Source organism: Platichthys flesus, chromosome 6, assembly GCF_949316205.1.
Source record: "Platichthys flesus chromosome 6, fPlaFle2.1, whole genome shotgun sequence".
Lineage (NCBI taxonomy): Eukaryota > Metazoa > Chordata > Actinopteri > Pleuronectiformes > Pleuronectidae > Platichthys > Platichthys flesus.
The window spans coordinates 11,545,594-11,572,728 of NC_084950.1; the positions used below are offsets into that span (position 1 = coordinate 11,545,594).

The 27,135-nt window shown below is 40.4% G+C and overlaps 3 protein-coding genes across 10 annotated transcripts; 2 read left to right on the plus strand and 1 right to left on the minus strand.

The window, feature by feature from the left end:
* Nucleotides 1-482: 482 nt before the first annotated feature.
* Nucleotides 483-4,738, plus strand: miox (myo-inositol oxygenase). Of its 4 annotated transcripts, none has more exons than XR_009920895.1 (10): nt 483-640; nt 734-814; nt 1,604-1,684; nt 2,227-2,440; nt 2,536-2,603; nt 3,087-3,196; nt 3,519-3,586; nt 3,821-3,930; nt 4,004-4,053; nt 4,245-4,430. XR_009920895.1 is itself a non-coding variant. In XM_062390570.1 (10 exons), exons 1-10 carry the CDS (start codon nt 623-625, stop codon nt 4,545-4,547), a joined length of 912 nt encoding a protein of 303 aa, XP_062246554.1. In that variant the 5' UTR covers nt 483-622; the 3' UTR covers nt 4,548-4,738. The 4 variants fall into 4 exon arrangements, 3 of the variants coding, with proteins under 3 accessions (XP_062246554.1, XP_062246555.1, XP_062246556.1); XM_062390570.1 differs by lacking the exon at nt 3,821-3,930 and adding an exon at nt 4,439-4,738 and having other exon boundaries at nt 4,245-4,357; XM_062390571.1 differs by lacking the exon at nt 3,821-3,930 and adding an exon at nt 4,439-4,738 and having other exon boundaries at nt 2,278-2,440; nt 4,245-4,357.
* lmf2a (lipase maturation factor 2a) lies at nt 4,724-11,363 on the minus strand. The gene is made up of 14 exons (XM_062390569.1): nt 11,158-11,363; nt 9,904-10,157; nt 9,780-9,808; nt 9,423-9,616; nt 9,068-9,246; nt 8,660-8,798; nt 8,224-8,352; nt 7,951-8,056; nt 7,756-7,852; nt 7,449-7,631; nt 7,050-7,218; nt 6,535-6,646; nt 5,860-5,968; nt 4,724-5,731 (listed from the first exon to the last, which is right to left on the minus strand). The coding sequence occupies exons 1-14, from the start codon at nt 11,249-11,251 to the stop codon at nt 5,357-5,359; spliced, it is 2,169 nt and encodes a 722-aa protein (XP_062246553.1). The 5' UTR covers nt 11,252-11,363; the 3' UTR covers nt 4,724-5,356.
* Nucleotides 11,364-12,713: 1,350 nt separating this feature from the next.
* LOC133955657 (beta-1,4-N-acetylgalactosaminyltransferase 3-like) lies at nt 12,714-25,605 on the plus strand. Of its 5 annotated transcripts, none has more exons than XM_062390609.1 (21): nt 12,714-12,898; nt 15,174-15,229; nt 15,330-15,401; nt 16,085-16,156; nt 16,707-16,802; nt 17,171-17,261; nt 17,363-17,463; nt 17,665-17,732; nt 18,378-18,456; nt 18,605-18,671; nt 18,887-19,015; nt 19,126-19,235; nt 19,983-20,077; nt 20,845-20,894; nt 20,983-21,361; nt 22,370-22,587; nt 22,822-22,975; nt 23,082-23,154; nt 23,253-23,406; nt 24,223-24,349; nt 25,011-25,605. In XM_062390609.1, the coding sequence occupies exons 1-21, from the start codon at nt 12,766-12,768 to the stop codon at nt 25,099-25,101; spliced, it is 2,415 nt and encodes an 804-aa protein (XP_062246593.1). In that variant the 5' UTR covers nt 12,714-12,765; the 3' UTR covers nt 25,102-25,605. The 5 variants fall into 5 exon arrangements, with proteins under 5 accessions (XP_062246593.1, XP_062246594.1, XP_062246595.1 ...); XM_062390610.1 differs by having other exon boundaries at nt 20,989-21,361; XM_062390611.1 differs by lacking the exon at nt 16,085-16,156.
* Nucleotides 25,606-27,135: the final 1,530 nt, after the last annotated feature.

The window sequence follows — 27,135 nt, forward strand, 5'->3', positions numbered from 1 at the left end:
GTGTGTGGACCAGGAGATTTGATATTGAGAAACCATCGGCTAGTTCCTGGTAATAATGTGATCGATACTCAGAAATTGGAACATCTCCATGAAAGTAGGACTCCTCCTATTTCATTAATTTTGCTTCTTTTTCTTTTAATGTGTGTATAAGTAGGCTACATATACCGTGGCTGCAGGTACAGGTGTAGTTACAGGTCCACTATATATACTGTGTGTAACAAGTACGCAGGTTTTTGAAGAAACTAAAGAGATAAATATGTTTACAAGTACTTTATATGCAATAAATAACCAAATCATAAAATATAATATCTGGTTAAAATAAGCACGAAAACTATGACAGAAGAACTACTGAGTCATTCCACATCCGTCAAAACAGGGAACCTGCTGATTATTGGAAAACTCTGGGGGCACACAAAAACACACACACACACACACATGACCAAGGTTCAACTCAGTGTACCCAATTAGATGAGGGTTGGGTTAAAATGTGACTTGTCTAGTGTGTCTTGTATGTATACCTACCGTACAGGTCAAAAGCAGGGTATATATATGTGTACTTGTGCAGGGAAGCAGACAGTCAGTCTCAGAGGAACAACACAGCAGCTGCAAAGACTTCATCACCATGAGGGTCATTAGTATTGTAAGTGGAGGCTACGCTTTCTTTTTTTGGTGTATGCTATGTATCTGTGAAAAGCCTGAACATGTTTTTGGCACTGTGTTATTTTAAACCCAGGGTCCAGACCCATCCCTGGCATATCGGCCGAACTTGGAGAAGAACGAAAACAAAGAGAAGGAAGACTTCAGGAACTTTGAGGTAAGCATTTAAAGCCTGTCTTCAGGAGACAACGCTCCAAATAAGACTTAATGGGCAAACAAAGACGTACAACTTTTTATAGGGGTTTAGTTATGTATGTTCTGTATGTTTACTTCTGCAACAAACTGTCTCTTTATCACTTTAATCACTACGTTTACACTTTTAGAGAACCTTATGCTGCTGTACTTAAAACATGTTGTATGTTTACTTAGTATTAGGAAATTAGGAAATGTGTTATCTGTTGTGCCTGTGCACTTTATATGTTTCACTGTGGTAGAGTGGGAAACGTCGTATCGATTCCTTGTATGTTCTGAACATGTTAAGAAATTGACAATAAAGCTACTTTAACTTTTAACTTTTAACTTTAACTTTAACTTTTAACTTTAACTTTTAACTTTTAACTTTTAACTTTAACTTATGTATAGAGTCTATTTGAACTTATGAGCAGCACTTTCCGACTGAGATTTGGTTCTACCACCCGAAACGGGCACAGCTCTTCGTCTCTTCCCTGATTCTCCAATCAATGCCTTGTCAACCTGCTCAAACATAATCATCTATTCATTTGAAGAAACTCAGTGACTCCCCTTTAGCCTGCACTGATGAACCATCCCTCCAGCATTTAGCAAAATGTGCTGCATTGCTAAGTGAGTGTTGGTAACTTTTTGACAGAAATGCAGATGTTGCAGATGGATGATATTGTTGGTTGTTTGCCATATTGATTCAACTCAGAGTTCTGAGTCTTTACTTAAGATAAGTAGGATGTTGTAAGATAATTGATCTGTGTTTCAGACTGGAAGCCTCATTGACCGAGTCTTCAGGACGTATACGTTGATGCACACCAACCAAACCCTGGACTTTGTAAAGAAAAAGGTGAGATCTGAAGTAAAAGCAACATGAAACTTAACAACTTCTGATCACAGACCTGCTCAGAGAGGTTTTGTTTAGTGTATTTCTGTTTTTAACTAGAAAACCAAGTGATTGTGTCAGACTGAGCCGACAGATTACAAGTCTTCTAAAGTGAAAGCTGTCGGGCAATAGGCCAATAGATGTTCTGTCTGGACTTAACCTCGGTTCAACGACCTCAATTTCACTTAGTTTGAATGTTACACAGGGACATTTTCCTGTTAAGTATCCTGTCTGGGTCACTTACTCTGGACTTCTGGGATATTGTAAAAACAATTTACTGTTAAAAGAAGACAGAATGCCCTTTTAACATATTAAAACCAGAATGAACAGTAGAATATTAGACTATTGGTAGAATATGAGACCTTTTGGGGGGGTTTAGAAAATCTCAGGGGCTTAAACTGAGTAAACATGAAGTGATTCAATCTGATTCAAGATAAACTTGAGTTTTCTATCCCTTAAAATTATCTGAAAAATATTTTTTCTGGGCTTTTGCTTGCAAGTTTTAGAGAGAAAAGCCCCCACCCCCCAGTAACAACGTGACTCTCACCTCCCTGCAGCACTGTGAGTGGAGCGGCTGCAGCCACAGTCAGATGGGGATAATGGACGCCGTCATGTCCCTGGACCAGGTGGTGGATGAGTCCGACCCTGACGTGGACTTCCCCAACTCCTTTCACGCCTTCCAGACCGCAGAAGGCATCCGCGAAGCCCACCCTGACAAAGGTACCACACAGGGAGAGACAGACAAACACACAAATACACGTTGTACAAGCATTTTTGGTATACAACTCTATCCATATTTACTGTCCCTCCTCCAGACTGGTTCCACTTGGTGGGTCTGATTCATGATGTCGGGAAGATCATGGCTCTTTGGGATGAACCTCAGGTAAGAGACAGGTTCTGCAGAGGAAAAGCTAGATTCACAGCCTCACTGAGGAATAGTTGTTTTCCAACATTGCCGTAATGCATGTATATATTTAATGTTGAGTATGGTTATTTGTCGTCTGCAATTCATGTTTTATCTTTTCAAAACTTTCACTGGCACTTTTATTTCTCTTCTTAGATCATTTTTGTCTGTTTATATGACGCACATTTGGTTTAGTTAAAATAATGTGTTTAGGTATATAGATATGAAAAAGATTTATTTTACAGAAGAAACAATTGAGAAAAGATTTATGTTCACATTTACATTAAAAAAAAGCTATAATTTTTTACTTATAGTTATTTACCACAACGTTTTTCAGTATATCTTTTTTTACTTCTATCTATTGGCATGCCAAAAAACAATTACCCTTTGAGATTTTAAATTCTAAATAAAATATATGGACACATGTATCCCATTGTACTCGTGTGTCTGTGTTCTCTGCAGTGGGCTGTAGTGGGCGACACCTTCCCTGTGGGATGCAAGTACCAAAACTCCATTGTGTTCAGAGACACCACCTTCCTCAAAAATCCAGACGACAAAGATCCAAGCTACAAGTCTGTTCTCTCATGTTCCCTCATCCAAGTTATTAATCTCAATTTGATGGTTTACTTTGTTCATTAAAATATGCACTTTGCAGTAAGCCCTTTAGTCCTATTCTTTAATACATTAATGTTGAGCTAAAGAGTCAAACACATTCTCTCTGTTCATTTTGTTAGTTTAGGAAAATGAAAAAGCAGAGATTGAAAAAACCCTGATGAAATGACATGTCTGGAAACAATAATCCATCAGTTATTATGTACTTCAGCTCTACCACAATCAGTACTGTGCATTAACAATTAAATGAGCAGGGAGTTAATTGATTTTTTCTCTCTTCAGCACTGAATATGGAATCTATGAACCGAACTGCGGGCTGGACAAAGTCCTCATGTCCTGGGGCCATGATGGTATGAGAAATCTTAGCACTCCCTCACTCACTGCTGCTCCCTTCATCTCTATCAGACATTTTCATATGTATTATTTATTTATAGTTTAAGGACAGAAGATGTTGAACCTTATTAAGCCCTATTAGACAAATCGTGATTTGTGAATATGGGCTATACAAATAAAATGTATTGATTACATCACTCTTTCACTGTTATTCACATGCGAAAACACCTCATCTCATAATGTTAAACTAGGAACAGAAACATCCTGGTTCCACGTCCTGGCCTGCATCCGCACCAAAATTGAATGGGTTCTTCCTTGACTCATACTACATCCTTCCACCAAGTTCCCTGGTACCTCCGAGGTAAAAAGATGTGTGCTCCCATTGCAGTGCCTGTTTGTCTTTAACATTGTTTGACTTCCTGTGTTGTCCTCAGAGTATCTCTACAGAGTTCTGAAGTTCAACAAGTGCCAGATCCCAGAGGAGGTGAGTGACCTTTTACCGTAAATCACTATTGAAAAGTTTTAGGTGATGGTGCACAAACAGGAGTGAACAAACAGGAGTGAACGCTAGTGATTCTTGTCATTCTTGCATAAAGAATAAATATCCAATTACAGTGAAGCTGCCGTGACCTCCTGTCCGGTCCAGTGCTCATAGGCTCAGTTCTCTCTCTTCAGGGTCTGTACATGATCCGGTTCCACTCATTCTACCCCTGGCACACCGGCGGGGACTACATGCATCTCTGCAACGACAAAGACCTGAGTATGATACCCTGGGTCCAAGAGTTTAAGTGAGTGTCCTCCCATTTCATATTCAAATGATCCTAGTCACAGTTCTGACCCGACCCTGGTCTTTCATATCCTCTCCACAGCAAATTTGACCTGTACACAAAGACCACCGACATGCCCGATGTTGACGAGCTGAAGAGCTACTACCAGTCGCTGATCGACAAGTACTGTCCTGGAATACTGAAGTGGTGAAACAGACGATAGCGATCTCAATGATGAAAACGATATGCGTTCTATAATACTATAGCTTTGCTTATCGTTATCACAGAATATATCCTTAGCAACTGTATATTTTATCTTGTGCACACGTATGTTCTAAAAATGAAACTGGTGTATATGTAACCTAATTGCGACACATTTTCAATAAAAACTTTAAAGAAAAACTTTTATTACAAGGCATTTTCATCTTCTAAAAATACATTTTTTTTAAGTACTGCAACATTTAGTGGAAATATTTCATCTTGAATACTGAGAGTGCAAAAAGGCACAGTGGTGTGAAAATAAGGAAAAGGTATAGAGTTGCTTTTCAAAGTTCTGTGCATACAGCAGTAGAGGCAAAGGACAAACACACATAAAAACACAAGTGCAACTACACTTTACACAAACAGAAGACAAAGTGGCACAGTAACATGAACAAATCAGAACAAGTCTTATAATTCAAATTCAGTGTTTCTACTTTGATTCCACATGATTTGATCTGCTGAATCACTTTTCCTTTGAAAGTTGAGCAATCCAATGAGGGAAGTTTTAAAATGTGTGACCTGTTACATGAGATCTGTTGAATGAAAACCAGTGACCTACAGGGATTAGGTGACTGGTTTGTAGACAAATGACTTACAAACACTGTACTGCAGGCGGTCACAGTACAGTTTTACATTATTTTTTTCCTGTCATTTAGCTTATTTGGAAATAAAATTAACATAGAATGACAAAATATTTCTTTGGTTATTTTGGAATTTCATTAAGGCAGGCGGTGATAGTAGTCATTACCTGAAACTTTATCATAACTTTTCCTTTTGGAAGATCTCTTTTTCTTCGTACTCCTCCTCTTCTTCTTCTTCCTCCTCACCCTCTTCGTCATCACCAACATGGTCCTTCTCTTCTTCCTCATCTTCACTGTGCTCTTCTTCATCTTCCTCCTGCTCCTTATGATCATCTGAATTGCCTGTAGGATCATTCACAGTCGCAGCAGCCTCATGAGTAAGTGGGGTCTCTTTGTTCCCTTTAAGCAATCCCTGGAGGAGACAGAGGGTGGCGCTGCAGGCAATGAGGGTCCAGATCAGTATGTGGGCAGGAACTCCTCTGACCTGAGAGCGCACCCACCTCACCCCCTGGGCAACGGTCCTGTTGGACCTGGGACGTGGTGGCGATTTGTCCTACAGACAAATTAAAACCATTTCAATTAAGCAGGAAAGCTGGCATTTCTTTCACATGTTTTCCAAATTTCTAATGAACAATGTATCATAGATAAAAAAGAGAAAAGAGATTTTAAGGAGGTATTCACCTTGAGTCCGTGCTGATTGAGCATGCTCTCCAGGGCCGTGTGGCCCAGGTGCACTGTGGGATAGAATTCTTCATCATAGACCCTCCTCCACCAGCGCTGTGGGTAAGAACTGCCAACAAAGATCAGCCAAAGAGTTAATGTCCTGTTGTTTGTGTACAGGTGAAGATTTGTGTTGTTTTATTATGAAAAGACTGAAACGAAAACATCATGTCACGTAGGAAGCGGGATAACAATAAAGTAAATGAAATAAGTATCAAACATTGTGTGATATTCACATAATAAAGAATGTACTTACAACTTTTTTGGGATGTTTACTGAGGTCAGTTAGAAATGTATCGAACTTGAAAATGCCCCGTAAGGTAAAATGAGATATTTTAAGTTTGATCCCTTGCAAGGGAAATTCAATGTGACAGCAGCACATAAAAAGTAGCAGCGCAACGGTATGTAAGAAATAATATAATGGAAACAGAACCTAGAATTGTTTTTATATTATATACAATGACAACATACAATGATGCCTGACAACGATTCATTTTAAATCATTTCAAAACTGTGACAAATCATGTTAGTACTTGTGTATTTGCGAGTAATATTTCCCACTGTGTTGACTGCGAGCTTTCAGTGCAACACTCTGAGACAGAGGGAGAAGGACAGAGAGAGAGAGAGGGCACTAACCCATCAGCTTTGGGTTGAGTGAACCAGTATCTGTAGCGATGAGCTCGGACGTAGGCAGGAGGCTCCTGGTGGAACGGATACTGGGACACATCCGTCTGAATCAACTCGATCACTGCAGATACACAAAACCATTTATCAAAACCCAATTAGTGAAAGACAAAGCACCCGCTGCAACATCACAGTAAGGGTGTTGGCAAAGAAATACAATAAGCTAATCGGTCTTAAATCAGCCCAATTATCCTCTTACTCTATTATCTCCCCTCACATAGAGCAAGAACATACGTTCAGGGTGAGGAGTGGGAATGAAAGAGGAAACATTCTCCCTGTTTCAAGTCTGAACCATCATTAAAGCTGATGTTTTAAAAAGGTAAAAGAGGTTTCTTAGTGTTGCTTTAACATCCATACACAGTAGTGCTGTAGGTTCCTGTCCTATTTGATTCAGAGATGAATCTCTTTTGAAAGATTGAAGGGAGTCGGAGCATTAAAATGAACTGCAGTACTCCGAGGGAGCATACCATCTCTCTTTCCCTGCAGCAGTCTGTACATGAGGCTGGTGAACCACGGAGCCTGTGTGTGAGGCCCAAGGGCAGCAAACCACATCTGCCAGTCCAACCTGGGCTGGTGAGGCGTCACCACAGCGGGAGGTGCACTTAGGTTCCCGGGCTTATACATGAACTCAATCTCCTAGAAGGGAAAAAAAGAATAAACAATATATATATATATATATATATATATATATATAAATATATAAACAACTTGGAAAGATACAAACAACATGGAAGGATTTGTAGTGCACAATTACAGATCTTTGGAAACTAAAAGCATCTTTCTTATACAATAAGTGTTCATTAAATGGATCAATTCACAGACATAGTTAGGGCCAGTTTAAACCATCAGGATTTGTGTCCTCTCACCGTCCACGTGATTCCATCATGGCTTCCCTCGATGACCACTTCTGGCCGCCCGCCAACACCTGTCATTCTTCTGAAGAGACCGTACGAGTTGACCAGCTGGTAGCGATCCACAAGCTCATAGGTCCGACGCACTCCTGGCCACAACCTGTCATGAGAGTCACGCTCCATATAGGTGTAGGGCACCTGAAACAGAAAAGAGAGAAAACACTGATAATCTGACTTGCACCTATACAAAGATAGCAGAATTTCAGTGAGTAGTTATATAGGGACTTATACTGACTTCTACTAAACTTCCAGCAGCACTCACCAGACTGACAGTGAACATGGCAGCAGCAGCAGCAGCGAGCACGGTCCACTGAACGGTGCCACAAAACCTCTTCAGGAAACCAGAGACGCATGCACACCTGCAAAATCCCATCGGGTATATCATTTTTTTAGTGGTACTTTAAATCAACACATATTCTATAAATGAAAAAGCAACTCCACCCCAGGAAAGACTTACCTGAACATCGCTGTTATCATTTCCCAGGTAAGAGAGAGAACCCCAATCCAGATAGAGGGGATTGTGACAGCCTTCAGAAACTGGTTAAACTGGTGAAATGTGATGGCTGTGAAGAGAAAAAACGGCAATGTCGACAAATGCAAATTGCGCCGCGCCCCACACACACACACACGCACGCACGCGCAAATTTTACCTTCCTACATTACGGAAGGAAAAGGAAATGCGTTGTCCATCTTAATACAGAGTCTACGTTTGACACCCACAGCTCAATACCTGTCCTGGAGGAGATGGCATTCTTCGCCATATCCATCTTCAGATCAAAGCACATAATTGATCCGAAGACTATGAGGGACCAAACTGCCAGTTCCACCAGGTAACACAGCCACGCCCACAGTCTGGACTCTGATCAGAGTGAGGGGAAAAAAGAAAGGGTTGATTCTCTGGTAATTAAACGACACCAGAACGTATAAACGGTTTAAGTCCACATTGCAGCTCAGTATGGTTCATATGAATTAGAATTTACATTTTCTGATCACAATTTGTAGGTGCTGATGGGGGTTAAATATAATAACATATGCTTCAGAATGTTTCTGGATTTAAAACATGGATATTCTTAAAGTAATCCTTAGCAGCCGACAAACAACTGATAGCAACATTGATTTTCTTCTAAATTTGAAGCGCACAAAAATATACATGTGTTTAATCATACTATTGTTGTCGGTCGTGTCTGCCCTGCGTAGCCAGAATAGTACATGCTGATCATCCAGCAGTGACAGGCTGAGCGCCAACGTCAGCAGGTTGAAGAAGTTGTAGTTTCCGGACAAGATGATGAGCACCTGCAGCAGCACCTGCACCAAGGAGACAAAGAGGAATCAGATCAAACAATATGCACACAACGCGATTTGGGGAGTACATCGGTTCTATAAGAAAAACCTGTTAATTGTAGACTTAAGAGACAGTGTGAAGAAAGTCTAGGTGTATTTATTACCACTTTGCAACGGTTCACATTGGTATAATTCAAGAAGTAAACCTGAAGTTGATAACTCAAGCTCAAGAAGGAAAACAAAAGGAGAGAAATCATAAGACTTCAAAATGAAGCATTTGAATTTTAACCCACCTGCAAGTAAAAGGAGCCGAGTCTGAGCCGACGTAGAGGACTGAAGAACAAAAAAGGTGCAGCGATCTCGATGACTAATGTTCCCACCACGCTGAACTTCTGCCACCACACGGGCAAATGGTGGGCAAACCAGGCCAGAGGAGTGGGAATACACTGAGTCTCATAGTGATACGTCAAAGCTATTCATCACAAGGAAAAAACACACAATGGAAATTGATTCATTGCCAGAAGTAAATAAGAGACCGCAAAGATCAAGATCAGTGACAGTGACAATGAGATGTCTTTTTGTCCTCTTCTCCTTACAAATCACTTATATATGACAAAAATCGAACTCAATATAGAGAATTACACTAACCTGTCAGGCCCCACCACGTGGGACAGCGTGATGTGAGCTTCACCACACCAGAGGCAAACATGAGCCGGAAGAGAAGCCAGCGGGTCAGCCAGAAGGTCACGCGATCGTGCTCCCTGACCCCTCGTGACCCTCTGATTATTGTCAATGGAGCAACGAGGATACAGAGGAACCCGGTCTCTAGGAGCAGGTTGTCCCTGTTGAAAGAGCAGAGGGAAACAAATGTGTGTGGAGTGGTATTTAAAACCGTTTTGGGCTCCTTCTTCCAACTATTATTCAAAGAAGCAATGTGTATATACACATACGTGCTATAAACATCAAAAATATTAAAAAAATTATCCCAATGTCAATAACACTTACCACTGGAAGTAGAGGAACACCTGGCCCACCTGAAACAAAAAATGAACAATTTGATGAGGAAGAGAATGACAACTGGAAACATTGTGGAGGAGAGAAATACTGAGTACTGCTGATATAACTTCACCTGGTACATGGACAGGTACAAGGCCCAGAGGCAGAAGAAAACCACGCTGTCTCGCAGGGCCTCCACCAGCATGGCGGCGAGGCTCAGCGCCGCCCCGATGAGACACAGCAGCTCCATGGCAGTGTGCGTGTCCAGGCCGAGCCGAGGTCCGAGCCACAGCAGGGTGGGAGAGGACAGCAGCTGCTCGGTCAGGGTCTTGCCGCTGTACGGCAGCTGCCAACGAGCCGGCAACAGCCCGTCGTTACCATACAGACCTGGAAATAAACATGTAAACCACGTTGAAAAGCGCCATGTGGTAAAAATGTGTCATGTCACTAATGTCAGAAAAGCTTCAGTGCTACAAAGGCAGCCAGATGCAGGAAATCTACAGAACAGATTAATGATGTTAAGTGTTCAAATAGCTTCAGGAAAAGGGCTTCAGCTCCAAACTATTGTCATTTTAGATGATCTGCTCATTAGTGTTTATTTGTTAATAGTTTGTTCTACAAGTCTGTGAGAAAATGATAAAAAAGGCCTCCATCACAACTTAGCAGAGCCAAACGCCACATCCTCAATGCCTTCTTCATCCAAATACCCCAAAACGGCTGTTTACAACAATAAAAGATCATTCCGAGCAGAAACGTGTCATTCCAGAGGCTGTAATCAGAGAATATTAGTTAAGTAGTTGTCAATTATTTCCCTAATCGCTGAATGGACTAATCTTTACAGCCCTGTGTGGGAAGGGAAAGCATTTATGTGTTCAAATATTCATTGTTTTCACTGTATTCTATTGAATGTATACAATTAAAACCACATAATGACATTCATCTCCAAATCCGACCAATGGCAGCTGCAGACAGAAAATACATGTGTGGCATGAAATGAAATAAACTGAATTAAAGAAAACTATATGGAATTAATATTATATATGAACCAAAGTCTGCTTTAAAGATTAAGGAAACAAGGGGGGAAACAAAAAATAACCAAATGACTAAGAATAATCAAAGTGAGCCAAACAGAAAGTTGTTCCTCTCTCTCATGGGTGTGGGCGCCCGGAGCTCAGCCGCACCTTGGCAGGAGGAGGTTTTATTGATACGGTACTGTTTTTCATCAGTGTACGTGTGTACAGTGTGTTTACAGCAGGCGGAGTCAGCAGCTGGTTGAGCAGGAACAAGTTCAACTGCCAGGAGGAAGAAAGTAGGACAGTGATCGCAGCTAACAAGCTAGCACACACACACACACACCGTGGGTGATAGTGGCAGTTAGCTCACTCACCTGGTATCTGCACGTACAGGGACACAAAGGCGGCTAAATAGATGAGCGACATGCTCCAGAGGAACATGCGCCTCGGTAGGACTATTTCCCCCATATCTGGACCGAGTTGCTAACCCGAAAAGCGGCTGTGTTCCCAGCTGACTTTCCGCTGCCTGGTTCCCACGAGCCGAGCGGGATTTAACGTAGCCGGCGGAGGGCGGACACGTAGCCATGAACGTCAAGTGAAGTTCACCTGTACGCCTTAAGATGTCGCTGTCGTTCGTTATGGCCATTATGCTGCAGTCAAGCTGCACCGGAAGAAACAAACATTGGTTGACCAAATGAAACTCCAGTTCAACTTAATATTAATAACATATTTATAATAAATATAAATAAAATATAAATAAATATGAATAATACATCTAAAGAATTTTAGAGAAAAAATGTTAATCTTCTTTATCCTGACAATATATATATAAATATACATATTATTATTTATTTTGTCCTTTCCTAATGTTTACGATCAGTATAGTTTCATACACTTGTACGTCTTTGTTTTTAAATTAAGTTACAATTCGCACTGTTTTTCAGTTTCAGTAAAAAAAAAGGAAAAGCAAAGTAGTACTTGAAAGCAAGTTGAACCAGCACTTGTTTCACTTTGTCGGAATAGAGTGTCTCTTGTCCTTTTGGTTGACTTAAGGAAAAGGTCAGAAGAAAGTCAACACATCCACTGCAGAGTAAAGACACATCTCTATATATAGCTCTAACTAAAGAGGCTGTCAGGGAGTTTGGCTATTTCTACCTGATAAAGGAGGTTTAGATCTGCAAATCGTAGTGATCCAAAATTGTTGAAAATCCAAGAATCTTGCAAATTTAACTACTACCATGATGTATTAGTGCACTTAAAAATGCATGTCAGGTAAAATCGAGACCAGCTCCCCCAGTATAACAATCTACTTTATACCAATATCACTTGAAATTCTCAACACAAGGAGAATTACTGACCCCTGTGAAGGGCTCCTAGACCAAACGTTCAGCCTTCTCAGAAGAAGGAGTTCAGATGGATTATGTGTTTGAGTCATTACTGTATGTCAATTCATGAAAATATGAAATTAAATTTGATTCTGGATGGTGGAAAGCAAATATGGCACCTTCTTACATGGCTTCAATGTTGAAGAGATTCTGGTCTGAGATAACATTTTCTGTTGTTTTGCATAACCATCAAGGGTCTCCTTGTGTTTGACGTGTAGTTGGTGCCAATACACTTTCTTAAACAACGTTGAGACCATTAAAACTCCAGTAATTTCCCGAACTAAGTATTGTAGCATAGCCAGCAGGAGACACTGGACCTGTGGCGTGATTTTGGTGAGAACATACAGTATAAATGTGTTACTTATTGAATAATAAATATTTTGTTTCCCACTGGATGTGTGACGTGATTTGATGACAATATACGGTAATAGAGGGAAGTTATTCTCACAGCCGGCTGCACCTAGAGCAATACAAAATGCGCTCTCTCTCTCTCTCTCTCTCTCTCTCTCTCTCTCTCTCTCTCTCTCTCTGACGCACAATCAAATTGACAACGGACACATATCTGGAAACCCAGGCTGTGTAAAAAAGGTCCAGAAGATGACGATAGATTCACCCCTGACGAGGCTGCGGCGCAGAGACAAGTGTCTCATGTTCGGCACGATCTTGCTACTCGGAACTTTGGCAGTCTACCTTGAGATGATCGGTACTCAGGCATGGAACAATAACTCAAGTAAGTTTATGTTCATGACTTTTACCTACCTATGTGTAGTGGTCCAAAGTTTAGGGTGACAGTCGGACAAATTATTTAAAAAGACCGATCCAACAGCACAGGCTCATGTGCCTATACTTGATATAAATAACAGATTAAAAAGAGAGAAGTGAAAGGCTCCAGACCCAATCACATGCAAACGATATTATACAAGGAAATTATACAAGGAAACAACTCACCAATATTCAGGCAACTAAACCAGGATGGCACAGTTCCCGTCAACCATATTGCACATCGCCCAGAGAACATAGAACAAAAAGAAGATAAAACAAAGCAACCAGAAATTTAACCAATTAATCAGAAAGAAATTAAATTTAAACAAGGTCAAATAAACTAAATGAAACAAACATGTTGTTTTCGGTCACACAATTCTTAAAGAACTTGAAACATAAAATGTTTGAAACATTTAAAAACATAAGAGTGGCTCATATTAAATATACTTATGTATCAAAAGTATCTGGTGTTGAAATGTACTTGAGTATTAAAAGTAAATGTACAAGTACCTAAATTGAAAATGCTATAGGCTTTTTATAGTAGGCCTCTACAGCCACAAAACAACCCAAAATTATAACAACAATAAACATATAATGTATAATTTCCCAGATGCTGAGGTTCAAATAGTATTGGACTAGTGCATCTGAACTTCTGGGGACAACGAAGAATCAACACAACAGACTAGACAAGTGCCTCTTTTGTCTGCCTAAGAACACTAATAAACCTTTCATCAGTAGCAGGAGTGATACACAATGTTCCTTATGATAACTCAGCAAAGGGAAACAAGTTATATTAATTAAGATAGTTTCTCTTTTGTTGACAACCTGCAGAGGGCTAGTACAGAGAAGAAAAAAATCCTTGGACACAGTCTCGTTTTGCTGCCAAATTTCCGAGCGAATAATAGAGACTGAACTGAACCGAGCTCCTGATTAAGTCCCTGCCCTTTGTACACACGTCGCTACTACCCATTGGATGTTTTAGTGAGGTCCTCGGATCGGCCCTGCCAGATTCGGTCACGGCCCTGGAGGAGCGCCGAGAAGACGATCAAACTGTACTATCTCGAAGAAGTAAAACTTGTTTCAAAGTTTCTGAAGGCAGCCCGCCAACAGCTTCTCGTGCATCTCCCGAGGGAGGGAGCAGCGAGTGAGCGAGAGAGGGGTGCGCCGTCTGTAAAGGCTGATGGCAAGCCGATTGAGCATTTATTCCATTTCCTTGATATCAAGTTTCAGTTCCCTCCACACTAGTTCGTACCTTTGTCAAGCCTGGATTAGTGTCCAAAAACCGAACTGATAGGCCCAAATGTTGCAATTATACTACCCCCCCCCCCCCCATTTCATTTTGAAAATTGGAAATTTAAAAGAACTTAATTAGTGTAAATAAATCATCATCAGTGTTGTGGGAGAAATTGTAAAGAAGCGACATCAGGAGAAGGGTACAGATGATGACCGATGTACTCCAGTCTGTATTTTCTCAACCTCCACAATAGAAGCACTTGGGCTGACAAAATTACTCAGTATTATGGCGCTTAATACAAACAATCGTTTTAAATACATAAAACCTTATAATTTGAGACAGAAGATGTTTGGTCGAGCAGATAGTGGCAGAGATTCTTTGCTGACATGGGAATGACCTCCGAAAAATGTGCGGAAAAGTGGGTTGTCTGGATCAGATGTGTTCACAACAACAAGAAATTGTCTGGAAGGTTTAGGCGAGGGGTGGTGCCTTGAGCACGCAGGAGGCAGGACATAACGTATAAATCCGGCTACTAAGTGTTTTTGTGTACAGCACATCGACAGAGGCATCAGCCCTTTCGCGCAAAGGTTTCGAATCTCATAGTTTTCCAAGATGTCATAACCCTTCGAAACTTTCTGAGTGTATGGCTCCTCTTTTCACAAAATATTTGTCTCCTTTTTATTTTTGTTACATATGATCAACTTAGCAAATTCTGCGTATATATATATATATATACATATTTATTAATATACAAATAAAGGCTCAACTAATTTCCTTGTCATAAGTGATTAATAACAACATCTTGGGGGTCATTGCCAATTAAAAAAAATATTATATATATATCAGCCGTTAAAGTTTTTACTCTCTTATATCAGTATGGTTAACCTCTCTCAGACCAATAGAATTGTAGGATCAATATCTTGTGACAGCATTGCCCATCTGTGTACAGTCGTTGCATATTTGACTGTCCCAGCTGAATTGCTCTGATTGTTTTCACTCACTTCCTCAGGCCTGAAAGCTTACAGTGTCAGCAACATCTGGAGGAAATACAATTCTGACAACTTGGTAAGGATAAAGAAGCAGTATTGGAAAATATGGTGACGTAAGCGTGTGTGTTTGTGCAGAGGAGCTAAGGAAAAGTGAATTAATTGTTTGGGTTTTGCAGGACCAACCAAACAACTTGGAGGACTCAGCTGCATGGAAGACCAGCGATACTCCACAACCCTGGAAAACAAAAGTGTGTGTGCATGCGTGTGTGTGCAGCCTTCATGTTCTTAAATACTCATCTCCTTTGAAGTCACACTAACCTCCAGTGCACTTTCCTTTATGTTCATGGGTCCCATACATCCTGGTAAACCTTGACATTTATACATGGCTGTTGCTCTATATCACAATGAAAAATTATCCAATACTTCTTATAATCTTATAATCATCTTGTCGTTATGATGACCCCTCAAAACAGTTTTGCTATTCACCTGTTTATACAAAGATTCATACAATGCTTTTATCTGCAGCACTTTCTGCCCCACACATCACTCTCACATTGCCGGCACAGCCGCAATTTGGGGTTCAGTATCTTATCCAAAATAAGTTCATCATGATTTTGGAAATAATTCAAGTCTTCATTCATTGAAAGAAGACAATTACAAAAACGCTGTTAAATGCTCAGTGTCTGGAAAACTTCATATTGTTTTGGACTTTTACACAGTGACAGCAAAATATTGGAGTTCTGCTCTTTCAGGAAAACTAAGTTTGAGAAGGCATATTATTTGTATTAAATCGGTTAATGGGTGTTGCTTCTCTACTAGTAGTTTATGTAACCTGGGAAGAAAACATATCCAAACAACGAAGTATAGCACCCCAGTCAAATCCAAATTGATAAGAGAAAGTGTTAAAGCGCGTTCCCAAATGTGTCATCAGGCAAAGAAATCTCAAAGAGAGAAGCTCAGAACAGAGAGACAGGGACAGTCAGACAGAGGCAGAGGCTCTCAGGTAAGTTTCTTGGGTTTTTTCTCCAAGTTATGATGCAAAGGCCCTCTCTTAAATAGATAAAAGTAGAGAGTTTAGTCTTGTTGTTGTGTTGAACCGTGTAGTTATGATAATTGAAAACAGGTTATTTCTCTTCTAGGAGAGAGACTGTTCACTGAATTTGTCTTTTGAATTAAATGAGCTACGCAGACATCAGAAACCTCCATTACACTGTTGAGGAAGTAGAAACAAAAAACTACTAATCACACCATGACAACTTCATGACCAGATAATCAGCTTTCAGGGTAAGGGTAAGGACAGAAGTGCTGGTAAGGGTAAGGACAGAGTGCTGGTTTAAACTGTCCAGCAGATCCTAACAGTCCTTACAGGACCTGCTTGACAGTTGAAACCAGCACTCCTGTCACTTTATCACCAGGTGTTATCTAAGGGAGTGTACAGCTGTTGATTTTAGTTTTTAAACACTGAGGCCAGATGGTTAACTGATCCACCGCAGAAATATTGCAGAACAAATCCAGTGTGTTCACAACTTCCTCTCTCTCCTCTCTTCCTGCAGTATAAGGGACGGGCCAATCTGCACGCGTTTGAGGACTGGTGCGGCAAATCTATAGCTGAGCTCCGCAAGAACCCGCACTACCCGCTGTATCCTCACGTGAGTCAGAACCTGACCCTAGGACCCCACACTGCATTAATTCTCTTCAGTGAATCGTTACCTCAGCCAGGGAGGGTGTGGCTGTGCCCTTGTCCATTGGTTTGTTTGTTCTTCAGAAGGATTACACTGAAATACTACTTCAGCAATATTCAAATGGATCACTATGAAATGTCATTCATTCATGATCACCAGAGGATTAATCTTGACCTAAGTGATTCTCTTTTCTTCTTCAGTGTCACAGTGAGGTGTTTTTACACAGAGGTACATTCTTCATCCTCATGTTAGATCCTCAGGTCCCTGGACTGAAGAGGTTGTCCCCCTTTGAGTAAACATGGTGGCTGATTCTTTGTGTTTCCTCACTCTTTCAGTCCAGAAGTACAGTACTGAAGCTGGCCGTCACTCCTAAGTGGACTAACTATGGCCTCAGGATATTTGGCTATCTGCATCCATATACTGACGGTACCTCACCAGTCCCTTCTTGTTACCATGCTTACACTTCATACATTTCCTAGATATCTCTGTCTGAATCCTTATAACCCCTTGTTTCCTTTTTCTCTAAGGAGAGTTTGTTTTTGCTTTGAGCTCTCAGGACAACTCTGAGTTGTGGCTAAGCACAGACGAATCCCCCCTGAATTTGCAGTTACTGGGATGGGTTGGAAAGGTATTCATCTCAGTCATCTTCTTAAGCAGCAGAGGAACATTTCCAAATTTCTGTCACTGACATTTACATGGACATTATAATTCTGATTATTGATCTTATTCTGAATTAGACTTGAAAATTGAAAATGTGTGTCCATGTAAATGTTTGTTAATATTTGATTTCTTAATAATGATTTATAATTGATTGCTTCCTTTTTATTAGACTGGCGCAGAGTGGACCGCCCCTGGCGAGTTTGAGAAATATGTTAGTCAGATATCCAGACCAGTGGCGTGAGTTAAATGTGTGTCTATGTCTCTAACAAGTCCCCTGTGTTAGATTTTGCATACCTTATCTAAGCTTGTTAGCACCTGAGGGGCTGGGACAGAAGTATTGAAACATATCCGGGCTCAGTCAGGAACAGAGAATTAGGGACCTTACTGCCCTCTGCCACGTATCTATGGAACTGCTTCACTTGCAGGAGTACAACGTTACCAAAACTCATGTCTTAACATAAACACATCCAGTTTCATAACCTGTAAGATGTCATAACCTAGTTCTATGTAACATGCATATGTCCCTCTGGGAATCCAACCCAGAAATGCTGATATAGTAAAAACTCTATGTAGTTGTTGGAGAGAATTAAGACGACTGTTTGTGGTGTGGGTGTGAATTACACACTGTGTCTTTGTTGGCTTTGACAATCAGGTATGAACATCAACATTGACTTAATGCACTGTACACGCCTGGTGACATTGTCTGATGTGTAAATGTGTATATACAAATTGTGTTACTGTTTATTCAACATGTGTATTTTAAAATGCTCAAGGGTAAAAGAAATGAGAAGTAATCATTTACTTAGTTTTTCCCTCTATACTGTTGTTACACCCTAAAATAAATAAAGGGAAAGAACAAAAACTGTCTGAACTGTCTGACAGGCTTTCTGCAGAGAGGAAGTACTTTTTTGAACTCCTCCACAAGCAGGACCATGAAGGGACGGACCATGTGGAGGTGGCTGTAAGTAGCTTGTCACAGCTCATTTAGACTTTAAATCCAAATGTCACTTCTCTGTTTTCTCGTGTCATTTGCAGCTGTAACATTATGTGTAACCTGAGCTTTTAAACAGAGAAGAGACATGTAGTTCTTTGTCTCTGTTTTCACGCAGTGGCAGCTCCAGGGTGAAGGCTCCAGATTCACTGCTATTGACTCCAAGCACATCTCTCTCTATGTTGGTAAAGACATGCATCAGCCCAGACATCATTCCTTCTGACACTGAAATGGCAGAGACACCTCAGAGTGAATTTGCACCACAACGCGTCTCAACCACAACTACTTCTTTATCATTTCTGCTCAGATGCTCACACTGTGTATCAAGTCAGTGGTTTTGTGGCACATTTGAATGTGGAGCACTTCTCTGATCTTATTGTCCTGTGGCTTCATCCCACAGATGAGTCTGCTATGGTACCAGGTGATGTTGAACACATACCTCAGACGGCTGCAAGCCACTCCAACACGAAACAGAGCAGCTCTACAGTCGACATGCTGAGGGAAGACCCACGAGACGTTCTCCTCCATGGTGAGAGACATTTCTGTGTCTCGTTCTGTTTCATGTCAGGATGAAAGTGATTTTCTACGATTGAAGCACAAAGTAATCTCTGCCCTAATTTCTGTTGTGTTGGTTTGAAGTGCCTTTGATAAACAGCAAGTTCCTACAAGATGTTTTGCCTGACTGCGAGTACAAACCCAGCTACACATACAAAGGTTCTCATCTGGCCCGCTATCAAGGACTAAATTATGTATGTATTTTTATGTGTTTGTGTTTCTGATGGATTGACAACCTGCTCATACTGTTCTTCAGAATACAGTTTTGAAAGTGGACAACCATGTTCTCTACAAAAGTTACAGGGTAGCACTGTGGACACAATTATTTTTTGCTTCCGCACTGGTGAGATCCAGTGGCCGGAGGCGTCATGATTTCAGGTTTTACGTCCGTCTCATTCTTGTGAATACGTAGAAGACCGTGAGGGAATTTCTTAAAATGTATCAGATTCACAATTAGATTTTGGCGGTCAAAGGTGTGACCTCATAAAACCTATTTGGAGCCTTGTGAACGTGAAATCTCAGAAACACCTCCAGGGAATCTTTTCAGATTTGTAATTGGTATTGAGCTATCTTGCTAGTGCTAACCTCCGCTAGCTTAGCCACTTCTGGTGGACGTTTAGGCTGATACACTGTTTACCCCTGAAACTCCTGCAGTGTTTTATGAGCTCAAACACTTCACCACCCCTCTAACGGCAGAGGGGTGAGTGGATAATGAGTGAGTTATCATTTTTTGGGTGAACTATTACTATAAAGTTAACAGATCAAATTACAGTGGTCAAAGGCAATGGTAGGATTATTTAAATATGAACACGTGTTGTGCTCTTTGATCTGGTCCTTGAGAACGTGTCTTCATAAGCTTCATCAAACAAGACCTCATGTTCTTCTCCTCTCAATAAGCTCTCTGGTCTTTAACAGCACGTCATTTCATTTCATCTTACCAGGTCAAATCGTCCTTCATCTACCCTAATGATCATACCCGACTCACACAAATGGAGTCCGAGAAAAGCTGCTTCTACCACGCCCACATCTTGGAAAAGTGAGACCTCCGGGGATAAACGTGACAATTAAATTATAGATCCATTAGTTCATTTTAAATTCACTCATTATTAACCACAAAAAGAAACAAAATATCTATAAACCTTGTGCCAGGTTCTAAACCAACAAAATGCATGATTTATCATTTGTTTGCATGGCACACATTCCATTTCATCAAACATTTATTTGTTTAACGGCACTACCTTTGAAAATAAAGTACGTTGTTTCTCCTACTGTTGATAACATTTCAAAATAAAGGCATCAGACTTCAATAGTGCATCTGTTTGGACAAAATCAACACAGACTCCAGAGGATCGCTGTAAAATGTAGAATGTAATATCAAGAAAAACATATGCTTTAGGCAATAGATTTTGTATAAAGATGGACGATGCGTCTCCACTTCCTGGAATATCCTGGATATAAACGTTGCCATCGTGGACATTTGGAGCCAGAATCAGTAACAATCAAAGGATGCCATGGTACAAAGATCCCATCGATACACATGCTGGACCAATCATCGCGAGTCACTCACTAATCATGACTTTTCATGACATTTATATATTAGAGTTATACACATAATAAACATCAGTCTGACTAGATCTAGCTCAAACGATATAAAACATCTTTTAGAAAAATGTATTTGATATAAACTTTGACTTTGGTTCATGTCCTATCCACCAACATAGAAGATGTTTAAGTGTGTCATCTGAAAACACAATGTAACTTCAAATTCTCATTTGTTGCATAATCTTGTCTCCTTATCTTCAGCTCCGAAAACATGAAACTAGACAGTCCAGACCTGCAGGAACAAGACAGAAGTATTTTCTCACTTTTTCTTATTTAGAAAATAGTTACTTTTGTTGTCAGACCAATTCAGTCTAATTTTCTGTTTTTTCCTCTGGTAAGTGATAGATCAGAACCTGATGGAGGAGAAATCGGCAGACTACTATGAAACAGATTATGAGACCTTTGCTGAGAAATTCCGGCAGGTACTTCGGTCCTTACCCGTGCATGAAGACGACAAAAAGCCTCATCCTCAGAAGACCCAAATTGTGGGTGAGGAGCGGAGGATTGTAAAAAGATCACTTAAGCTCCTGAAGGTAAAGAATAATGTCAACAAGCACTGGAGTCAGACCTTCCAGATCAACCACCTGGACTATCGGGCACATAATTCAGATGCTATGGAAATGAATTGCAATATTGCTGGCAGTCTGCTTATCAACTCCGATGAGGTTCTGCCAGTGGTCAAGAATTTCATGGACAAACTCAACAAAGAACATAATGGGTAAGGGTATTTGTGTCTGCACCAGCACATCACCTGGGTCATAGAACTAAAATTGGTGTCATTTCAATGGGAGTTGTTCTGCCTCCACACTGGTCACAGCCAATGACCAAAAGCATCACGTTTTCAGGTTGTCCGTTTGTACATAGCTACGTTATATAAATTGATTAATACTAGATCTATCTTAAAGGGCCTGTATTGTGTAAAATACATTTTCTGGGCTTTTACTATCCATAATTACTTGAAGGGGGTCAGTAGGGACCCTTAAAGTATGTATACAGTCTCTCCGCAGACTTTTTCACTCAGTCCATTCTAAGAAATATGTTATCGAAATGTCTCGTTTCGTACTTCATCCCTCGTATGATGTTATACGGGATCACACTCATCTCTCAGCCCCGTCCAGCCGGTACCAGTCCAGCCTACGAACCCAGCAACCCTGCCCCCCACCATTACCCCTCCACACTAAACTCAACACCAAGCAGACATGTCGCTGAGCTTGCAGCTCCGTTCTGAAACTCCGTACTGTAACTCGGGACGTTACTCCTACATTGGCGGACTGTCCTGCTAAAAAAATAAGGGCAGTGTAATTTACCGTTCAGAAACATCATGTTGTAACCGACTGTAAACATGTGGCTGGTCTCATATCACTCTATCCAAACATACCAAGTTACCTACAGTGTTGTTTACCAGAGAGTTTGTGAATGAGACCAAAAGTGCAGTCAGCCAATCAGAGGAGGGCCTCAAGAGGCAGGCGAAAACAGCCTGATCTGTCTCCAGCACCAGAGAAAGGCAGAAGAGAGGACATGGAAATACACATTGCAGCGGGTTTTTTTCCCTTTAATGTGCCGATATATCTTCTTAAGGGTACCAATACCTCAAATGAAGTCCGAGAAAGGTGCAAAATATGTGTAGAGCTGCAGCGATCAGTCACTTAATGGATCAGTTCACTGATCTAAAGTAAATGAGAAATATTTTGCAGACCTGTCGCTGTGTCTCTCTCTGCCCCTGCAGGCGGTTCACATTGGTGAAAGTGGTTAACGTGGTGAAGCGTGTGGACCCAGCCAAAGGAATCCGCTACCTCCTGGAGCTGCTGCTTAAAGACATGAAGGGCCAGATGGTGCGTCTGTCACAATACGTCTACGCTACGAGTAACCAACCTGAGCTGGTTCTGTGTAACCCAGTGGCCTTCAGCTGGAATCCACTTGCCACCGTCCACATCATAGTTCCAGGTACTGTACATCCCCCTTTGACCAGGCTCATTTCCAGTGGTGGAGATTGCACATTGACTCCAGAGCCTTACATCGATACAATTTTGAGGCACTTTACTTGAGTATTTTCATTTTCCTTCCACTCATCTCCACTATGAAGGGATTGTGCACTTTATACTCCATTAGATGTATATGAGTTATGAGTTCATTTTAAGATGATATGACACAAGGTCTATCTGCCTGTTTACATCTCAGTGAAAAACCAGGCTCGGTGGGTGCACAAGCTGATTACTGAAATGGAGAAAGTGTTCAGAGAATCCGGAGACACCAACTTCAACCTCATTGTCACCGACTACGACAGCACTGACATGGACGTGGAGAAGGCTCTAAAGAAATCGTCACTCCACAGGTTGTGCATTAGTGTGTTTGTTTTCCTTTTAAACTGAATATAAACCAATGGCCAAGTATGTTACACATGATGTATGTGCTATAACAGCGTGTGTGGAATATATCAGGTACCAGTATGTGAAGCTCACTGGAAACTTCCAGCGCTCTGCTGGTCTGCAGGCAGGAATCGACCTTATAAAAGTAGGTGATGCAACAACTCTCAGCAGTAAAATAATTACGATTAATTCACTTGAATAGGATCAAAATAAAATCTCTACCACTCTCTCATCGTCCCTCAGGATCCACACAGCATAGTGTTTCTTTGTGACCTCCACCTCCAATTCCCTACCTCCATAATCGACAGCATCAGGAAACACTCTGTGGAGGGACACATGGCTTTTGCTCCCATCGTCTTGAGACTGGACTGTGGGGCTTCACCACTGGAGGCCAGAGGTAGATACACACATCTCTAGTTTCATTTTAAAGTGACCGTTACTCTATTTAGGGATGCACATAAAAAAATGCACATTAATAAAAGGAAGCCAATTTATTTGATATTAAAAGTTATCATCATCATATGTCTTTTAATACAGTTAAGCAGGAGCAGGAGTCTCTCTCTCTCTCTAGTTTTTTGTAATCCAGCTAAATCAGACAGAAAAGCCACTGATTTGGATTAACCATTTAAACTGCGATTCCAAGAATTGTTTCGGCATTTGCTCCGCTACTCTTGTTTCTTTATGTTACCACTGAGCCGTTCAGGAGGTCTACTCTACCACTTCATATGACTCAAAAGGGAAGATGAGAAATCTGTGTAAAAATGAAACCAGGGTACCAATTGCAGTGTGTAGAATTTAGTGACATCAAGTGGTGAAGTTGCATATTGCAGTTGAATACCCCTCACCTCATCCTCCCCTTCCAAACAAGATAGAGAACCTGTGGTAACCTTCAGTTATCAGAAAAACTCAAAGGGTGTTCAGTTTGTCCAGTCTGGGCTAGAACAAGAAACAGGGCAGCCTCCATAGAGAGGACCCCACCTGATGTAAATATAAACTATTTCAATATAAAAGTCCCATTCTAGGGTAAAGAACTATTTTTTTCTATAATTTAGATAAACACACTCGTGAAAAAATGACGAGGATTATTTTATATTAAATTTCTGTCAATAGATCCCTTTCACCTTAATCGTACACACTGGACCTTGAAGTGAATATGATGCATTTTAACCCTAACGCTAACCCTACATTTTGAATATAAATGTCTGGATTGCAGGTTTCTGGGAGGTGCACGGCTTTGGCCTGCTTGGAATCTATAAGTCTGATCTGGATGCAGTAGGAGGAATGAACACCAGAGAATATACAGACCGCTGGGGAGGGGAAGACTGGGAGCTACTCGACAGGTCAGTTTACTCACTCAATGTAATTTGACAGACACTCTTTTTGTTTGTTGCTTTTATCTTTTTAAATTTTTTCCCATATCAGCCTTGTTTATCTTCACTGTAACTTTATAAAGAAAAATAAATCCGACAGAAACAGTTAGCGACTGAACATGAGGTGAGGCAACTTGATGCCAAACTAATATTAATTTAGTTTAATAATTGCAGGATGTGTAAATAAGTTTGACATTTGAAACTACTATTTCACTTAATATCATATTGGTAACCACAGCCCTAAAGATCGGTCGTCCTCTAACCAGATGGTCGGCGGTTCGATTCTCAGTCCTCAGCCAAATGACATGTAATGTAATGTATTATGTCCATCTAATAACATGGCCACAGATGGCTGCCTCTACAAAATAAACATATCACATCTGATGATCAGTATCAGGAGAATGTGCAGAAAACTACCTGTTCAGTTGGAGAAACCACAGAGATCTAACACTGGAAGCTTATTCTCCAAATGCAAAAGAAATACCTTTGTCTAAGTTATTTTGATTTTGTTCTCGACATTTCTACTTTATTGTCAGAACGCAAATTGACAGCATTCTTCCTCCCTTCATGTTTTTCTCATGCTTGAACCTAATACCAAACCCAAATACTGTACCTCTGCTCTCTGCTCTAGGATCATTAAGTCAAAACTGGAAGTGGATAGGATCTACTTGAGGAACTTCTTCCACTTCTTTCACTCCAAACGTGGCATGTGGAACGAGTAGCTTTAGACCAAAAAATGATCTCACCATCCGTTGCAGCACACTGAAATTACCAGAGTCTCCATCAGAGCAACCAGAACGCCTAAGAGACAGATATGTTTACTGCTACTGCTACTACTACTAACTGACAGGGATTTGAATGTAGATGATGAAATTAGGGCTGAATACTGTCAAGAAGAACAATAAGAAGACTCTACTACGACAAGTATATTCACCTGAAAGTAATACTGACTACTGATGCTACTGAGTGCCACTGACTATTTGATATTGTATATAAACATACTGGCATGTTTGTCCCTATTGCCATGATTATCTGCACTATTCTCACTGCCAAGACTGAACCTGTTCCCAAGACGGATCAGACATCAAATGGTGGTGCGCTGTCATGTATCACGAAGATCCAACATGTTGCATGAGTTTTAAATGTTTGTATATGATTCAAGATTCTCTTTCTCTATCACAGCCTTTTGTTATGGTGCGGTTTAACAATCTATTTATCTTATTGATGTTTTTTTATGTTATTTCTAGAAAAAAAAGGCCCTGACTGGTCAACAATTCTAACTCAGTGTCTTTACTTTGTTCTTATTCACATAAAATGTGGCTTCTACTGTTTGTTATTCAGGTACTATGTGAATTTTTTAACCACATAATTTATGCTATAATTATTTTTTTGAAATTTCAATTTCAATCATTTGTAATAAAAAAATTATAGTAAAGTAAATTATTATCATCAAACCAGATTGTTCATTTTTACTTAATCCCTATTTTGGGGGATTTATCAACGATTACAGACTCATCTTGGTTTGACTGACTTTATTGTGTCAGACATACCAGGCGAGCATACAGATTCATGGCAATACAAAGTGGGTCTGCTTGCTGCTAGTCAGAAAACAAAAGCATCCAAAATATGTACATTCAAGTTTTCGACACAAACATGAGAAGCTGGTCACAAACTGCTGATCACACGAACAGATGAGAGTACCACCAATTCTCTGACACAGTGATTCAAAACATCATTGCACAAGCAAAGAAAGCAGTTGGTGTCTTTAGTCTTATGTTACAAAAATACTAAAATCAGATTTTAGAGAGCATGTACACAGTTTATTTTCAGGTGGCACCTACACAAGGAGACGCTTTCTTTTCCAGCATTGGACATTAGTGTCGGAGGCGAACAGATCAGTAGCGGGACTATTATTTGGGAATTTGGAATGCCAAAGCATCAGGTCTTGGTAAAGGATGTCAAATTTGACACAGAGGGAGAAAACGCAACAGTTACAGATGTAATTCAGTTCAAATGACTTTATGACTTTATTCTATGAAATGCCATTGCTCGACTCCAAAGGGCCACAGAATGTGTCTAAGGCTGCATGTCTGCTTCATTTATAACCGTCTCCCACATGTAAGTGCATATACATAATTCCATTAAATTTTCAGCAACACAAACTGTTTTTATTTGTTAAACAGTGAGTCAAATTTCATTATAATGGCTGTTTTAAAAGGAAGATTTTCACCTTACAAAAATATGTGCACATTATGCCTATAACCGTGGCTTGTTTGAAACCAGTTCATTTCTGCTAGGATCTCAGATTTTTTGGAAACAAATGATAATCTAGAAGTTACAGACTCCACCTTATGGGAAGCTTTTAAGGCTGTTCTTAGAGGACACATTATTTCTTTTGAAAACGCAATGAGGAAAAAAAAGAAGAATCACCTTTTAGAAATTGAAAGGGATCTAACGCAACTAGAAACTGCCTATAAATCTTCTGCTAATTCTGTCACCCTACAGAATATTCTTAAACTGAGGTATGAATATAACGATATACTATCTGCCCAGGTACAGGACCTACTAGCCCGACAGCTGAGAGGTTTGCAGGCTATCAGAGCTATACATCAAATCAAATCAAAATCTGGGGACATTATCACTGACCCCAGCAATATAAACAAGCGCTTCAGGGAATATTATCAACAACTATATTAAGATTAAGATATGTTTATTCATACCAAACACATGCAAAGACATGCACAACACACCCATGC

Coding starts and splice junctions, on each gene's coding strand:
- miox (XM_062390570.1), top strand. Junction 815..1,603: donor AAGACTTCAGGAACTTTGAG/GTAAGCATTTAA, acceptor TCTGTGTTTCAG/ACTGGAAGCCTCATTGACCG. Junction 4,054..4,244: donor AGTGCCAGATCCCAGAGGAG/GTGAGTGACCTT, acceptor CTCTCTCTTCAG/GGTCTGTACATGATCCGGTT.
- lmf2a (XM_062390569.1), bottom strand. CDS start 11,251: ATGGGGGAAATAGTCCTACCGAGGCGCATGTTCCTCTGGAGCATGTCG. Junction 8,799..9,067: donor TCGGCTCCTTTTACTTGCAG/GTGGGTTAAAAT, acceptor TCCTTGGTGCAG/GTGCTGCTGCAGGTGCTCAT. Junction 5,732..5,859: donor TCAATCAGCACGGACTCAAG/GTGAATACCTCC, acceptor ATTTGTCTGTAG/GACAAATCGCCACCACGTCC.
- LOC133955657 (XM_062390609.1), top strand. CDS start 12,766: ATGACGATAGATTCACCCCTGACGAGGCTGCGGCGCAGAGACAAGTGT. Junction 19,016..19,125: donor ACGAGACGTTCTCCTCCATG/GTGAGAGACATT, acceptor GTTGGTTTGAAG/TGCCTTTGATAAACAGCAAG. Junction 22,588..22,821: donor CGTCCACATCATAGTTCCAG/GTACTGTACATC, acceptor TTTACATCTCAG/TGAAAAACCAGGCTCGGTGG.